Raw genomic sequence first — 16,765 nt, 5'->3', positions numbered from 1 at the left:
AGAGCCACGCTTGTGTGGGTTTAGATTTTAGCAAACCCTGCAGAAAAGCCCCCACCTTACCCACTGGCAGGAGTTGCACTTAAGGTGACTTACAAATTTCTCACAGATGGTACCATGGCAGAAGAGGAATCACAGCAACGTTAGCCCTGGCACCGAGACAGGAACCAGGAGGCTCCTTGTCCCGTGGTGCTGCTCCCTGCCCACGCGCTGCTGCTCTGTTTGCAGAGGGAAGGAGCAGAGCTCAGGATGGGCACTGGTGTGTGAGAGTCTGCACTGGTGCTTGTGTGGGTGGGGGCAGAGCTCCAAAGCGGTGTTGAACCACAGCGAGGTGATTAATCCCAAAGGCTGGATGTGCCACACACAGCTCATTAACGCCGAGGTAGCGGTGACATTGTTCTAAGCCTCCTCAGCTCTCCCAGGAGTGTCCTGGCAGGGTGGGCAGGCAATGTCCTGATCATCACACACTGCCTGGTTTGGCAGCACTTCTCAAGGGCTCTCAGGGCATTCAACAGATTTAAGGCTCATGCTGTGTCTTGGGTGGTTTCGTTTGGGGTTTTTGTTGTTGTTTTTTTTTGAGATTCTGGTGGAAACTTCAGTGTCAGGCCAGGAAAGGAGCAGAGAATGTGTTGAGAGTAAATTTTTGTAATTCCAGAAATTATCTCCAAGGCAGTTAAGAGGATTCAGTCACCAGTTTGGGTTCTGGGAATTCTCTTTGTTTGCTTGTGCTTTGCTTCAGTGAGGAAGAAAATTATTGCTATTGATGCTTCATACTATATTGTAATAATGGTAGTAAATTGTAATAATTATAGTGATGTTGATAATAACTCACAGCCCTCAGCTATGGTAGAAGGCTCACTGTGTAGGTAGCATGCAGAAACATACTGAGGGGCTCATCTGTCTTGAAAACCTCTAAGGTTTTTGGGGTTATTCTTAATTGTGTTGGCATTGCTTGTTATTCTCTGCTCCTGCAGAGGTGTAGGTGGCCTTGTTTTTGGTGGGAAGATAAGTTTGGGGAGACATACAGTTTGTTTACTTGTTCTGATTTTATTTTTACAGCTTGACAGGCACCACTGTCCCTGATCTCATCGTCAGCACACACCACCAGATGTGGCTCCTCTTCCAGACAGACAGTGGCAGCAACTTGCTGGGATTCAAAGCAACCTATGAAGGTAATTCAAGCACTTCTCTCAGAATGTACCTGTTTTAAATAGATCAGGGATGAGACGGATACAGTTGTTTGGGAGAAAAGAGAGAAAGAAGCTTCTCTAAATATATTGAAGCTTTGCAGATTTTTTTTTTCCTTAAAGCTTAAGCTTTGCTCCACTAAGAACAGCTTTCCTGCTTTCTTCTGCGTGAGAGCAGACTGGGTGGGCAACGTGTCAGTGCCTTGTCATCTGCTTTGTTGGAAGAGCTGGTGCCTTTCAGCTGATGGCAACAGACTGTCTGGGAGAGAAAATGAGATGAGGCAAAGTAGATGAGTGGTATCAGCTAGTGTAAACCTTGACTAGTCCAGAGTATTACAAATGGAATAAAAGTTAATGCTGGGATTTTTCACAGGAAGCTGATTAAATGCATTAGGATATGAATGCTGAGCCCTGTCAGAAGCTTCTGTGTTTCTGTTGTGGTCTTTGTCAGAGAAAGTGCGATGGAAACGTATTCCTTCTAACTCATGTAAATGACTAGTGAATCTAGCTGAAGCTTTTCTTGGATTCCTGGTTTAAGTTGCTTTTTGATTTTTCCAGAAACCTCCATCTTGAGTCTCCACATTTGGTGTGAGCACTGGGTGTTCTCCCTGTCCTTGGCTGCTCTGAGCAATGTGCTCCCATCCAGCAGCCTCGCCCTGCGCAGCCGGGGCTTGTTCCCGTGCTGCAGGCACACAGGAACACTGCCACGCAGATGTCAGCTTCTTTTTGGCTTTGTTGTCACCTTGAATCTCTTTACAAGGCCCTCAAATGCCTTTCAGTTTTCTCCATGACCTGCTGGTACCAGGGCTGACTTACTCTTTTGGCTCTGATGCCTAAAAGACACAAAAATCAACCAGACATGGGGGCAGATCCTTGCAAGGTCTGAGTATCAGCAGTAACGTTTAAATCAAATTTCTCTCAAGCACCCTAAGTGCATATTAGTGTTAATTCCTTTTAAAAAATGCTTCTGTGGGACTTGCCATGTTTCAGGGAAGTGTCATACTGCGTTCAGGCCAGGACCTGCCCACAGCAGTGCTGCTGATTGCTGCTACATTAACAGGAGTTGGGGGCCTGAAGGGACCTGACCTACCAGCAAACCTGGCTGGATTAAATGTCAGCATGTCCAGGCAGGCTGAGCAGGGTCTTTGAAGGGGACACTGGGTGGTGACTCTGGAGTGTGTACAGGATGGTAGGACAAGGTCAGCAGAGCAGTCATGAGGTGTAGGTAAGAGATAATGGAATTGTAAAAAAGAAAAGGCCAATCCAACCTGATGACTTAGGGAGCATCTCAGTGCTGCTGGCTGTGCTGGTGGCAGCCCTGCAGCTCTGCTTTCAGATCCTTTCTGTGTCCTTCATCTCCCCCAGAGAGCAATGTGAATGTATTCTTTCAGTCTTTGGATAAATCTGATGTGAACCCCACAGCACAGAGAGTTGCAAAGTACCTGATATAGGGACTTCCTTACACTGGTGGTCATCTTCTGTGAACTTTGGATCTATAAGGATCTTGACTTTTCCCTCCTCTGACCTGCTTGGAAGTTACTGGTAGCTTGATTCATAGCAAGGCTCAGCTGCTCTTGCTCCCTGTGACCTCAGCAGTCAGGTCTGGGGACCACCAGCATCATTCATGCTTTCAAGTCCTGTTGTATGGAGCTTCCAATGCCAAATGCCTTTCCCTGCCCTGCTCTTCAGCTTTACCTGCACAGCTGCTGCCTGCTCTGCTCTTCTGTGTCCATAATGTAAAGAAGTGAGGAAAAAAGGGGGGTGTTAAGGCCCTGCTGAGCCTTAAAGAAAGGACCCTTCCCTGGGCAGTGTGTGTCCTGCAGGTGTATGAGCAGCAGGGCTGCCCACTGCCCGTGGTTCAGATCTTTTCTGTGTCTCTGGGCACCTCTGCAGTTGCTGTGCAGCATCTCCCTGTCCTTGCAAAATGGATCGGGGCGAGAACAAAGAAATACACTCAGTGCCTGAGCTCCATATTGGTGCTGTCCTGAGGTGAAGCCAACCTCCCCCCAGCCAGCTCCATAAAACTCTTTTAGTTTTTGCAAATGCTTTGAGTTACAAAGCAAGAGACGTTTAAGTAAGAGGCAATTAGCACTTGCCAAATACATTATGAAATTATATGCAACTTACTAACAAGTTTCAGTATCAGTTTTATGGCCACACTTCTTCCTAATTGTGAGAGGAAGATTACAGCTAATGGAGCTATATATAATCAAGACCAAAAATCTGCCTAATAGAAGGGCAGAGTACTGCTTAGAGAGGATTTTTTAAATAGCCATCTATCCTAAACCATGTAAGTTTTAGTGTGCACTGCAAGTGCCACGGCATCGTAAAGCCTGGTGCTGGTGCTGGAACAGCTCTGCCTAAGGGGTTTATTGAGGCACAGATTGAAGGGCCATGCTGAGGAGGGCAATGGGCCATCATATTTTAATGGAGGGTTTGTGAGGAGGAAGAGCAGCCAGGTCCTTTTGCTTCACCTGCGAGTAAAGAGGGAGCAGATTTGCACCAGGAACAGTGCACAGGGTGTTTGGATACAGGAGTTTCCAAATCTGCACTGCAAGGTTGGATGCATTTGGAACAAATGCTCAGGGGGTGTAAATCAGTGTGACAGCATTGATTTTCAATTAAGCTGTGTCAGTCTTTACCAGCTGAGGATCTGGCTCATTAATGTTCATGAAGATTACTTCTAAATCTCCAATGTCTCAGCCACAGCCTCTGTTATCCTTTTCAACAGACATTCTCTCATAATAGCGAGCAATGTTTTTGGGCTTGCAGTGCTTGTCAGAAGAAATTTGTATTAAGCTCCACTTTGCTGGAAAAGTCTTTTCTTTCTCACAACTATAGCGAGCTGATTGATAGTGCAATTTAGAGTTTGATTTGTGAGAGGGCTTAGAGCCTCCTGAGGTCCTGGGTCTTATCTTTTCCCTTCTTTCCTTTAATCTCAGATGACTTGTTCTGAGAATACCTTCCCCTCAGAGCTGGTGCCTTCCACAGCCAGCAGAACAGTTCTTTTAAAGTTCCCAGATCAACCCCTTGTAGCAGGTGGAATAGAGAATTCCTTCAGGTGGAATTTTCAAAAGTTCTGGAGAAATTTAGGGTTCATTGAAGAGGATTCAGACTCCGAGAATCTTACCCACAATCCTTCTGCAATTATGTTCCCCATCAGTGGACTGCAGATGCTTGGTCCTCCTCACAGGGGAGGTGTGGGGAAAAATATGTTCCTGTTCCTGATGAGCTTGAGGTTATTTCAAGCAGCAGTATGAAGTGAATAGTATAAAGTTCTGTGGTAAGAGACAGAAATACTGAAAGATGAAAAAAAGAAGAACAAAGCCAGATTTTAAGTTAGGCTTACATTTATATATATTTTACTATAAAGTAAAAATTAAAAAATAAAGCTAGATTTCTAGACCCACACACATCCCTGGTTTGGATGTTGGAGTTGGGTGAGCTTGGCTAGAGCTGACTAAGGTCTGTGCTCTGAACTGCCAGCACGCTGCAGGCAGGGCTGATTAAACAATATTTATTGTTGTTGAAATGCTGACTAAGTGTTTGGCTCTGGGCAGCTTAGCTTTAGAGCTGAAATTTAGCCCCATGGTGCTAAGAGGCTTAGGAGCTCTGCAGAGCTGGAGCCTGAAGATTTCCTCTGCTGACCTTTCTGGTTTCAATCAAATCCGCGCCGCCCAGCGTGGCTGCTGGGATCAGCTCCCGGGTGTTCCTCACCTTGCATGGAAATGCAGGGCTCTCTACAGATACCTGGATGCAAGCTGCACCTGGAGGTGTTCATACACAGGTATTTGTGTCAAATAATGGCTTAAGTTGCCTGATTCTGGGAAACCTGGGGAAAAAGCACAGCTCCCTGCAACTAGCTCTGCTGCTCAGCGTTGGCTCCTGGAGCTCCCAGCCTGGAGCTGTGCCTGGTGAGGTGCTCTCAGATCCCCCTGACAGGCATGCAGGTAGTTTGCAGTGATTACATATATTTATGTATGCTTTTTAGGTTCTGCATTACCTAACCCCCAAGATTGTTGATGGTGGAAGTCTGTCAGAAAACTTAATGTTTATTTCTTTCCCGCTCTGCTTTTCCATTAAATATATTGACTCGTGTCATAAAGCACTAGTGCTGAAATACTGCTGAACCAACAGACCTGGAGGCTTTTAGCTTATGATGTGTTGACCTGAACTGCTCTCAGGGTCGTGTTACTTGTCTTTAAGTCTGGTACAAACCTTAGCAGGAGTGATGTGATGTTATGCCTCAGGGTTTTAATGAGCCTGCTGGATTCAGGTTCTGCATCTGCCCTGCAACACTGCTTTAGATGGGAGGGACGTGGTAAAGATCTGCAGTAGGAAGGAGCTTTCCTTCTGAGTTATATCCACTCTTCCTCATCTTGTTTCTTCTCTGGGTCCTTTTTTCTTCATTGCTGGAATCAACAAAGAGATAGAGGCAATTGGAGCCCCCTGGTCATAGTTCCTGCAGATACATACCAAACATTTTAAGTAAAATAACATCAATATCTATGCAAAATGGCTGGTGTGAGGTTCAGGGTATTCTTGAGGGTCTTTTCTGACTGGAGGAAACATCTGTGTGATCTCCTCAGCTCCTGAGTACCTCACAAATCCCACGTCTTGTGGGATCTTTTTCCAGAAACTGGAGTTTTGCTTGCAGCTCCAAAGTGCTCATTTTCCTTCAGAGCCAAGTCAGGCAGGAGCAGAAATTCCCACGGAAGCCCAGGAAAGCAGTGGCCTGAATTTTGGGGGCCTGCAGTGCTGCTGTGCAGAGGAGCAGAGCCCAGGCTCTGGCTCCCATTAGTCACTGGGGAAGTGTGGGCGCCTCCGCGGCACTGAGCACGGGGACCCAGTTTCCCCACCCACCACCAGGAGACAAGTGGCATCAATAGCTGGTGAAAAGAATCTCTGGTGAAAGGTTTTTCTGTTAGAAAATGCTGTTTTGTCAAAATCTTATCTGCATGATATAATATGTGATGGAGAAGTTTTGAAAGATTCATTTCAACTTGTTTCATTTAAATAATGTCAAAACACTTGATTTAGATGTTCTTGTTTAGTTTTGACTTTTTTTTATAATGTGGAAGTGATTTTACTTAAACATTCATCAGGATAAATGTCTCAATCTTAGTGAAGTTACGTGTTTTGATATTTCTGAATCACTCAGTTTTGGAATTTCTGCCCTGCTAAATATTTCATGAATCCTATGATGTATGAAAAGATGAGGAGGTAGCAGGGGATTTTCTCAGGACAGAAATCCCATTTTCTGACCTCTGTCATGTAATGGGATATGCCAGCTTGGCTTGCCTGCTGCTATCAGGGAGATCACGTGCAAGATGTGAGCTCTGACTCTACTTGTCTCTCCCATTCTTAAGCCTGTGGCTTCACTCTGCTGAGATGTTCCAGCAGGGTTCATGCAGTGGGACAGGGAAGGACACAGGCTCTTAGGGAAGGGGGAGCCCTGGGAGGGAGGAGACCACCAGTGCCTCGAGACCATCTGTGTTGCCTTTGTTCTCTCTCAACAGAGGTTCCAAAAGGACTCGTTTTTCTTCATTTGGCTGCATTTTTTCTGAGTCTCTGGGAGTCCCAGCGTGTGCTCATTTCACAGAAGCGGTGAATGTGCTGAGCCCTTGTAGCTCCCTTTGGCTTCTGCTGAGCACGTCTGCAGGCACAGCCCCCCAGATCAGATCCCTGCACAGGGAAGTTCCTCAGGTCCACGGTGGGTCTTGCCCTTGCTGAACCTACTGGTGGGCTTCAGGAGGACAGGGCTCCCTCTCTGGACTCTGATCTGGGCAGGAGTGTGTTGTGTGTCTGTGTGTGGAAGAGCTTTGTTGCTCAGGAAGAGCCTGTGAGCACGGAGGAGAAGCCTGGGCACTGCTGGCGCTTGTGTTCCCTGCCTGTGCCAATGGACTTCTGACAAAAAGTGACAAAGGGAGCTGGCTGGCTGGCTCCCCCTGGCCCTTGATGCTCGGTGTGTTGTCCCCGAGATGGCTGCAGTGACATATGTCAGTGTCCTTCTCCTTCTGACCAACCTCAGCAGCCAGAGCAGTACCGGGACACTGACGTTTCCTTCCCCAGGACACCTGAGGTCACAGGCTGCAGGGGCAGCAGGAGCAGGGTGAGGGGCACCCTCAGGACAACTTGCCACCCATGTGTTGGCTGCTGCTGTAGTGCAAGACTTCAAGGTGTGGGAGGGAAAGGAGCAGCAAAAACTGGTGGTTCAAGGCAGTTGACTTGTAGCAGAAGGCAGGATCAGTTCCCTGTTTCTGTCAGGACACAGTGATACATGTTTAAAATCCTCCTGCTACCCTTTGATCTTGGTAATATTTCTCGAGTTTAAAAGCTGAATTTTCTTTTCATGATTTGCATTATTTGTCTTCTGCTTTTTTTTGGAGAGCAGCACACAGTTCAGTGCTGCTTTAATATCCAAACTGTTTTATTTTTCATCCCTTTCATGCAAGTACAAATCTTGAACATTTGGATTTTCAGTGTCTGTAGGAAGATACACAAATCCTGGCAAACTGTTTTCAATGACAGGCAAAACCAGAGGCCTATTTCATGCAAATGTTAATTTACATTAAATTATTTTGGGAATGCTTTATTACCTTGCAGTGATATTTAGTTCAAGATGCACAGAGCAGAAGCAGAAGCTGGTACCTTGTTGGGACTTCTATTCAAAATACACCTGTATCTAAGTTGCCTGAAGTCAGCATAATAACGAGGTGCTTGTTGTTACTCCAGCTAAATTGGAATATTAGATGGAGTAAAGCAAGTCTTGGATTATGAGATTTTCCTCCATAAAGAAAATGTCATAAAAGAAGTTTCCCATTTGGTGTAAGAAATTGAAAATGGGGAGAAAAGGCAGCGAGGCTGATCATTGATGATGGGGATAAAAAAAACCCAGAGAACCTGGAAGACGAGATGAACGTGAAGCAGATGAATAATGTGGGAGCACCAGGGAGGCTGTGGAGGAAGGAAGTTGTGTAGCAACGAGTGGTTCAGGGCAGGGGGCCCTTGGCAAGTGAAACGGTGCAGAGCAGCAGATAACAGAAAATTGTGTCCATTATTTACTGGAAGTCAAAATACATGTGCAGGGAGAGATTAACTGTGTTTCTGTGCAGGAAGGTGTCAGCTCTCTGTGCCAGGGCCACGCAGGGAAAGGGAGGTGGAAATAAGGGGATGGAGAGAAAACAGACGTCAGAGTCAGCAAACACCTTCCCACCGTGCCGGGTGCTGAAGGTCCCTTTTAGTGACACGTGGCCTTGAGGCAGATGCAGGTTAGGATCTCCTGGGGTGTCACTGTATCCCTCATTGAGTGGTGATGAATTTAAGGGGGAGGAAGCAGTTAGGAGAGGTTGTTGGGGTCTTTCAGTGGCAGTGCTGAAAATCCTCTGTTGAAGACGAGTCTGGGCTGCCAGCCCCATCCCACGTGGGAGGTGCAGAGGGGCCTGGGGCTCCGTGGGGAACACCAGGAGTTGCCAGAGCACCGGGGAGCAGCTCAGTAGCACAGCACCAGCCCAGTGTCAGAGCCTTCCCCCCGTGCAACTTCTCTTTTCTTTCTTGCAGAGATTGACCAAGGGAGCTGCGGCGATCCCGGGATCCCGGCCTACGGCAGGAGAGAAGGATCCACCTTTCGCCACGGGGACAGTTTGAAGTTTGAGTGCCAGCCTGCCTTTGAGCTGAAGGGACAGAAAACAATTACCTGCCAAAAGAGCAGCCAGTGGTCTGCTCAGAAACCAGTTTGTGTTTGTAAGTCAGTGAGGAGATGGCTCTAAAACCTCTTCATTGTGCGGTGAGGTGGTCACGTCAACAGTGTGTTTGAGCCCTGGGCTTGGTACTGGGACAGGGCGAGTTCTCGTGGTGGCAGAGATGGCACCAACTGCATCTTCCTTCACCTGAAGCCGTGGGGAGAGTTTGGTTTGGCTCTTCCCTCAGCAGAGAAGGGCTGAGCAGCAGGGAGCAGCATCCAGATGGAGATTTGGGCTTGTGCTGGGCCCGTGTGCTCTCTCTGCTCTGCCCCTCTGCCCTCCTGCCTTTGGTTCAGTCCCTTCTGGAGAGAAAGGACGCCTTTGGTGTCCCAGACAGGAGCCACGGACACATAAAAACTAGTAATTTAAAACTGAAGTCTATTTTTGGCCACTTAATTTTCCTTCATTATCTGACAATATTCAGGCTCCCTGCTGCTGGACCTCAGTTCTTAATTTGTTGCACGAGTTCTCAGCAGAAGGAGGAGATTATGCTCTCAGGAGTGAGTAAGGATAACATTTTTAGATGTAAATGGGAGTCACATGCACAGACCCCTTTGGGTTTCAATGGCCTCACTGTCCTTTGAAGACACATTGGGTGATCTACTTTATTGTATTGGCTGAACCTTCAAGTACAAGTTACTGTTTCTGACTGAATGTTGCCAAAACTCACAGAAGTATCTATATTTTCCCCAAGCAAACTCTTCTTTTCTCCACTTTCTTGGATATGTTAAAGTCTGTGCCTTTGGACAGATGCTGTGGTGTAGGGGAGTGAGACTGAACCTCATGAAAAAATAAGGAATATTCAGCTGAGTAACAGACAGAGGGTGAAAGTATGGGGAAAATGGATAAAGAAAAGAGAGAAATGTTGCTTTTTAGACATGTATATTCAGTCTGCAGATAATTAGATATGCTGTTATTAGAGACTCCAGTACAAAGTGCTCATTTGCAGCGTGGCAGGACTTGAAACCCACTGAAGAGGTGACACAGCTGGGGGGAGCAAACCCTGGGCCTGGGTTCTTCAGGAGAAGTGGGGTCTTCAGTTGGCAATTGATGGGTGATTGTGGGAAACTGGTTTCAAGTAAGTGGTGTCCTTTTCAAAAGCTAATTTAAGCTCTGAGCATTTGAGAGTGTCTGTCTGGGGAAAGGAAACCATTGCTTAGTCAGTTTTGCCTTTTCCAGGTGCCTTGACTCCCTTCCTACTTGGTTTTCTCTGTGAACAAATCAGCTAAAGATGCTGAGGAGGAAAGTGGAGTTTCCCGGGTTATTTTTGAAGTGGAAGTGTTAGACCAATTCTTTGCTTAGAATCACAAGTGGGGTTGCTTTTTTTTCCCATTTCCAGCAGTTCAGATGAATTAGAACAGCTGATGGTTTGCTTGAGGTTCTCCCTGACAGCTTGCAGTGAGACCAAACCCACGGTTAGTTCCCAGTATGAGAGGATTGGATCCTAATAGTATGGATAGGGGACTTGCCAGAGTAAAGTAGGATTATATTTTTGTAGATAGGTACTGAAGAGGGGCAGCAAATCAAGCCCCAGTCAGCAGACTGTGCAAAAGCATAGCACAAACATGAGTATTTTTAGTTAAAATAATTACATTGCATTCTGTTCTCTGTGGCCCTCCAGCTTTGGATGTTTATGAATCAACGAGGCAACATGTAGGTAGTGGAAAAAATATTTCACAGCTCTCTCTACACCTTTACTCCCCTGCCTTTATTCTGGACAGCGTCGTATTAATGTGCATGAATCAGAAGAAGTTACACAACAAAATGTGTAACCTGGCATGAAATCTGTAGTGGGATTGGTAACAACTCTCTGTAAATGCTGGGAGACCATTAAATGTGTTGGGCACAAGGTGGGAAAATAAGGTAACCTGATTTATGTGCTGCTGGTTGGAATATGCAAACAATTCAGCACTTCTGATTCTGGCCACAAACGCATGACAAATGCAGAAGGAGATTATCCAGGCCTCTGTGCTGCATCCTGCTGGCCTGAGCAAGTGATTTATGAGCAGACAGAATTTATTGTGGAGAGCTCATTTCCTTGGGGCTTCGATGACAAAGCAACACAAACGATTTAAGTAGTGCATCTGCTTATTGTGAGGGGTGACTGTGCCTCCATGATAACAAAGCTTCCATCTTCATCCTCTTTGTTGTCACTGCATCCTTCAACTGCCCAGGGCGAGCACACAGGGCCCTGGAGAAACTTTGCAGGACTTCTTAGTACATGACCTCTGCTAACCTGTTACTAAGCAAGGTGTCCCTGGCTTTGCTGGGTGTGTTCAGAGTCTCTGCTGATCTGAAATACCTGGAACAGCTCCACTGGAGCTGGGGAGCCTGTTGGGCTGGAGCTGGACAGGGGAGCACGATCCCCATCTCTGTGCTCCGAGCTTGGGGTCTGCTTCTGTGCAGCGTGGGTGTCTGGGGGTCAGTGGTGGCTGGAGACTGAAGACCTTTTTTTTCTCCCTATTCTGTGGCACCTCAAATCAGCTTCATAGTCACTGTTGTTTGCTCTGACAGTTGCATTTTCAGCCACAGAACCGTGATGCCTGTCAGAGGCTGAGGCAGTTCTCATAGCCTGGGATAACCTGAGCCGTTGCTTTCGTGCGGGGCTGTGTTCATGTTTCTGGAGTCCTTGAAGGACAGCAAAATGGGCTTAGGTGTCGTCATCTGGATAAATGTTACCTAAGGAAAACCATTGTGCAGCTTAAATGGAGTTTGTGCTCTGATGGTAGGAACTCAGAAGAGATATAGTATTCAAACTGAAGTCTGGAGTTACCTGTAGCTGAGGAGATTATTAAGCCTATGGATGGGAAACCAGCCCATAATTACAGCTATAATGGGAAGCTGGTGAGTTGTTCTGTTACTGCAGTGAGAATGATGATGGAAGTCTGGATAGACCCAGTCAGGGAGCAGGGTGTTTCAGGGGTGCCATCGCTTTCAAACACATGGTTGGATTTACTGTTTAAATGTACCCGTGTGTAGGAGAGAAAAACTCATTACCTGAAGTTTATGTGAACTATTGCAGTGGAAGGCCCTTCTACAAAACATTTGCTATAACCAGAATTTGTTTCATGAAGTTTATGGTTTTTTGCTAAGGACAGGAAGAGCAAATGTCCCCTCTGCAGGGGAGCAGTGCTCTCAGAGGGCTCCTGCAGCAGCCGGGCAGCCTGACGAGGTTCTTTGCTGTTCCTCTGGGGCAGCTCCTGTCCTCCTTCCCTGCCCCTCTGAGCCTGTCACCTGCAGCTCCTGAGTGTTCAGCCCTGCACCTGCAGCTGGGTGGTTGCCACGGGTCAAGCAGTGCCACCATTGTAAAGCTTATGGCCTAACCCATCGTGGCAACGTGTGTCCTTTGTAACCCTCTCACCCAGTGCAGGTGAAGTTTTTGCCTTGTTCTGTCTGTCCCCTGCCAGCTGCCCTGCGAGAGTCATTTCTGAAAACAGCTTTTTCTGATACAGGTTTAGTTCATTGATCAGACTTGCAAACATCAAGTTTTCTGGACCTGTCACGTGTTATAGAGGTAACCAGAACCTCGTGAAATGAACCAGTCTGGACGTTCTGGTTGTGGGGCACTGGGCAGCCCTGGGGTGGAGGTTTCAGCCCTGAACTGAGGGGGATTTGTTTGGCGTCACTTGGCTACAGCAGGGGGTAAATATGTGCAAACACTTGTGTTCGTGTGTGTATGTTTAAATGGAGGAGACATCCAAGTTGTGCTGTCCCAGAGTACTTCTGGCCTCCTCAAGACAGACTCTACATCTGTTGAACCACTGCAGAAGCCTTGGTGTTCCTCTGGTCTTGCTTTAGGATCTCCACTGCTTTCCAGTCACTTATTTTTATTGTGTTGTCATAAACTCTCTTTGTATCATAGACCTGCTTAGAGCAGTACTCATGCATAATATTCCTCTAAACAGAGCAGAAGACATTTCTCAAAGCATTTCCAATTGAAATTGTGTTGTTCCTTCTCTGGCTTTGGAGCAGATGTCATGCTTTCTTCCCGTCTTCTTCACTTGAAAGCCTCAACCACAGCCCGTTTCTCAGCAGTTGGCTCAGGGTTGCTGTCACATGCAGGAACACGGGGCAGGAGGGACCTGCCCTGTCTTGTTGCAAATGATGCATTGACCCTGTCAGACCAAGCTGAGCACCAGCAGAGTCCCTTACATGGTTGTTGGCTGTGAGTTGGTTCCAGGAGGAGGTTGGCATGGCCCTGGGTCCCCTGTCCTCCCAGCCAGGTGTACAGCTCAACACAGTCCTCCTCTTTGGAGGCTTTATGACTTTGTGCATTTTTCCTGTCTTTTGAACATCTGAGTTTCCTAAAGAGCAGTATAAAATCTCTCTTCTCCTTAGTGGTAATTACTCTCTTTCTTTTTATTGTTTTTTGGTTAATCTGATATTGGCCTGTTATCCCTGCTGAATACTCCTTGCTCCTCTCTGTAAAGATTGCAAATGTGAGTTTTGAGCTGAGTGGCCAACCTTTTGTGTGCACTGTCTGGTACAGGCATTCAGGATTAGTAGCTGGAAATGCAAAGTGCAGGAGATGTTTTCCTAGCAATGTACTGAACAGAACCCTGTAATTTCATATCGCTCAACAAGGTTTCCATTTAGCTCTAAATTAAATTGTCAATTGGTTGTTATTTTCTTTCTCTTTCTTTCTTCCTTCTCTTTTCTTCTTTTCCTGCCCACTATTCACAGCAAACTATGGAGCCTTTCCTGGGAAGAGTAATTTGGAGAAAAGTGTGCATCAAGTTAGCAGTGATAAATCATAGTTTGCCTTTTTTAAAATAGCAGCTTTTTCACAGAGAGAGTAGTTAACCCTTGGAGAAGTTTGCTGAAGGCAGTGGTGGGTTCTCCATGGGTAAACCTTGATGAATGGAGATTGGAAACTCCTTTCTGGAGATCATAGGAACCAGGAATTGGTTTATAATCTGCATTAAGAAGGTGGATGGTTAAGGTGATGAAAATGTTCCTCGATTTTCCAGTTGTTATTTAATCAGAAGTTCCAGAAAAATTTATTTTAAAGGAATTGATACTTTTTCATTATAAGGGAGTTTTTGGACTTTGGAACAGTAGCATGGGCTCTGATTCTTCTGATGAATCCTGATCCTTTCTGTGCTCTTCATATTGTTTCTTCTATTCTTAGTTTCTCTTATTTTGTGCAGAACTGATGGAACATTTTATATTAACTCACAGAATGTTTCTCCCTCCTGCTGCAAACAGGTTTTCTAGGCTAACATTGGGCTTGTTTATCTGCTGGGAGATGCAGTTGCTTTTAGTGGATTTTGGAGATGTAGGGATTCTATTAATTTTTATTGCCAAGCTGCTTTGCCATGTGGGGTTTTTAGATTATTTTTTTTTATCCACGCTTTGATGAATCACCTTGATATGATTTTCCTGAAATAATGTCAGAGAGAGACACTGTCTCTGCCAGACAAGTTGGGAAGGGGAGCTGGTAACTAACCTTAACCTACAAAAACACATCAACTGGGTTCAGAGCAGCAAAGTGGTGGTGAAATGCTTCTTGTCTTCAGCCTGTTCCCAGAACCACTGAGATCCAGCCTTTCTCTGGCAATGGGGAAGCAAATGAAATGAAGGCAGGATTACAATGATCTCTGTGTTTGGATTTGTAGCTTTTGTTAAGAGCCTTGTTCCATGGTTGCAGCCGTGTTAAGGCCATTCCCTTCTTAATTTTAAGCAAAGCACTCTCCCTCAAAGCCCTTGCTCTCCATTGTAGCTCTAGTTTATCAAAGCACTGAGATGTAGCTGTTTGCTTAAGTACACATGCATGCTTCCTAAGTCTTGTGCTGGGCAGGGATGCACTGAAGCACCTTCTTAATGCCAATTTGGGTTGGAATTGTCCCCAAAGAGCTCCCCAGGAATTTTTTGGTGTAACCTGTGTGAAAATTTTCCATTTCCCTTTCTGTGACTTTACAAGAGATCTGCTGATCCAGCACCTTCCTGGAGAGTTGTCTTGACTAAGCTGCACATCTTCCAGCATGCCACTTGTCAGCAGGGTTGTGAAGATTCCCTTGGTGTCTGTGTCTAAGGAAAACTGACATCCACCTGGCTCACCCCAGAGCCAGTTTCTCCACGGTGATGGAGTCCGTGAGCTCTGTCTAGCAGTTGTAGAGCCAGAAGGAAGTCTCCAGCTCCATATGCTCTCTTGGTTCCCACCAAATTGGCAGGGGCTTGGGGCACTTGTGCAGTCAGGCTGGGTCAGCAAGAAGGTTGCAGTGCTAAGGCAAGAGGGTGCAAGATGAGGCTGGGGTGGGATACAGCAGATGTGGCCATCTGTCCCCAGCAGGGACATTCCTCCAGCAGAGAGCCTGCCCCTGGGGAGAGCTGGAGCAGAGGCTCCATGGTGGTGGCACGTGGCTGCAGAGGCAGCTCAGCAGAGCTACTCCCAGCTGCTCTCTCAGTGCTGAGCAGGAGGATGCAGTTTGCTGGGTTGCTGATTGGAGCAGTTGAACTGATGGGGTTCCATGCTGCTAGAAATGAGCTGTCCTGTGCCAAGGCATCTGTCCATATTCGTGACAGGAATTGCTCAGCATGATGAGTTGCTTCTCTTTACGTGAGTCTGAATCTGAAATGACACTTGCTGGTTTTATCAGGTGAGGAGGTTGTCCCTGTCCCCCTCCCCTATCTCTGGATCCAGAAACCAGGAATGTGGTGTGTGTTATGTTGCCATCTTCACTTAGGTTGGCCGAGAAGTTCTTTTGTGCCTGCCTTACTTTAATGCTTTACACGTGGGGTTGGTGTTTGAGGAAGCTGCAATGGGACGTTTGCAGTTGAGTTGAGCAGGTTTATCTTGAAGGCTCTTTCTGTTGCTCCCCTCGAGTGGAGCTTCACATGTGGCTGGACCTGCCCATGCACTCACATGCAGCTGCCATCACCCCAGTGACAGGCTCAGGGGGTGTCCTGCCCATTCTGGTGTTACAGCAGTCACCCCAGTGTGCCAAGACCTTGGGACTGTGTGGAGGGAGAGTCCAGTCCAGTCCCAGCCTGTTGCAGCTTCCAGCCTGCAGGAGGTGGATGTGGCAGTGCTGGCAGTGCTCCGAGCCCAGCAGCAGCCGATGGATGCTCAGATAAGCACCAAGGAGCAAAACGGGCAAGGTACATAACAGGACTTCCAGACTGCCTTGGGGCTTTTGCCAAAAAATGACAATTAATTTCAGTCTTCGTGTGGACACCACCACCAATTCCCAAGAGAGACCACAGGGAGCAGGAGAGTTCCCTCAGAATAAACAGGCCACACAGGAAAGGATCTTGTCTTTGTGCAGAAGCTTTGGAGCACCTCCTGAATACCAGATGGCTGCAGAAACCCTGGCAGACAAGCAGCCCAAGGCTGCTCTAGTGGGGATTGGCATCTTCCAGGAAGTTTTAAGAAACTTACCACCTTCCCAGTACCCCAGCCACTGCTCCTCTTCTGAGTGGGCTGCAATGGAACCCGTGTTGGTACCGCAGTGCTCTCCTGTGTGCTCAGAGGCTGCTCTGCAGTCTGGTTGAAGTTCACTGATGATATTTTCCTCAAGATCTGGTACCCAAACCCTGCCTATTCTGCGTGATTCTCAACAGAGCAGCCCTCCCAGCCCCGTTCACCGCACACGGGCAGCGGCAGCGAGTCCATCAGAGGCAGCTGAAGAGTTTGTGGCTCTGAAATACAAAAGAAGTTCTCTCGGTTAATATTTGCTCTAGATTCCTTCCCCTCACCTCCCACTTGCCCTGTTGGTGCCTTGGGCTTTTAAGAAGGAAAAGAATTGTGATGCAGATGTGTTTATGGAAAGAGCAGATACAGAAAGAGGAAAACACAAAACGTAAAGCACTTTGCTTCGCAGCTTGAGCAGAGCCCTG

The 16,765-nt window shown here is 46.9% G+C and overlaps 1 protein-coding gene across 1 annotated transcript in view; it reads left to right on the top strand.

Moving 5' to 3' along the window:
* The window catches only part of CSMD2 (CUB and Sushi multiple domains 2), a 262,798-nt gene that overhangs the window by 138,808 nt on the left and 107,225 nt on the right, over positions 1–16,765 (top strand). Inside the window, exons 12-13 of the mRNA XM_051638216.1 lie at positions 1,057–1,169; positions 8,745–8,927. Of these exons, the coding sequence (XP_051494176.1) occupies positions 1,057–1,169; positions 8,745–8,927 (296 nt within the window). The remainder of the gene's footprint in view (positions 1–1,056; positions 1,170–8,744; positions 8,928–16,765) is intronic.

The sequence above is a fragment of the Apus apus genome, chromosome 21, assembly GCF_020740795.1.
Source record: "Apus apus isolate bApuApu2 chromosome 21, bApuApu2.pri.cur, whole genome shotgun sequence".
Taxonomy (NCBI): domain Eukaryota; kingdom Metazoa; phylum Chordata; class Aves; order Apodiformes; family Apodidae; genus Apus; species Apus apus.
Note: the sequence above shows the minus strand (reverse complement) of the source record. Positions and strands in the feature narration are given on the sequence as shown.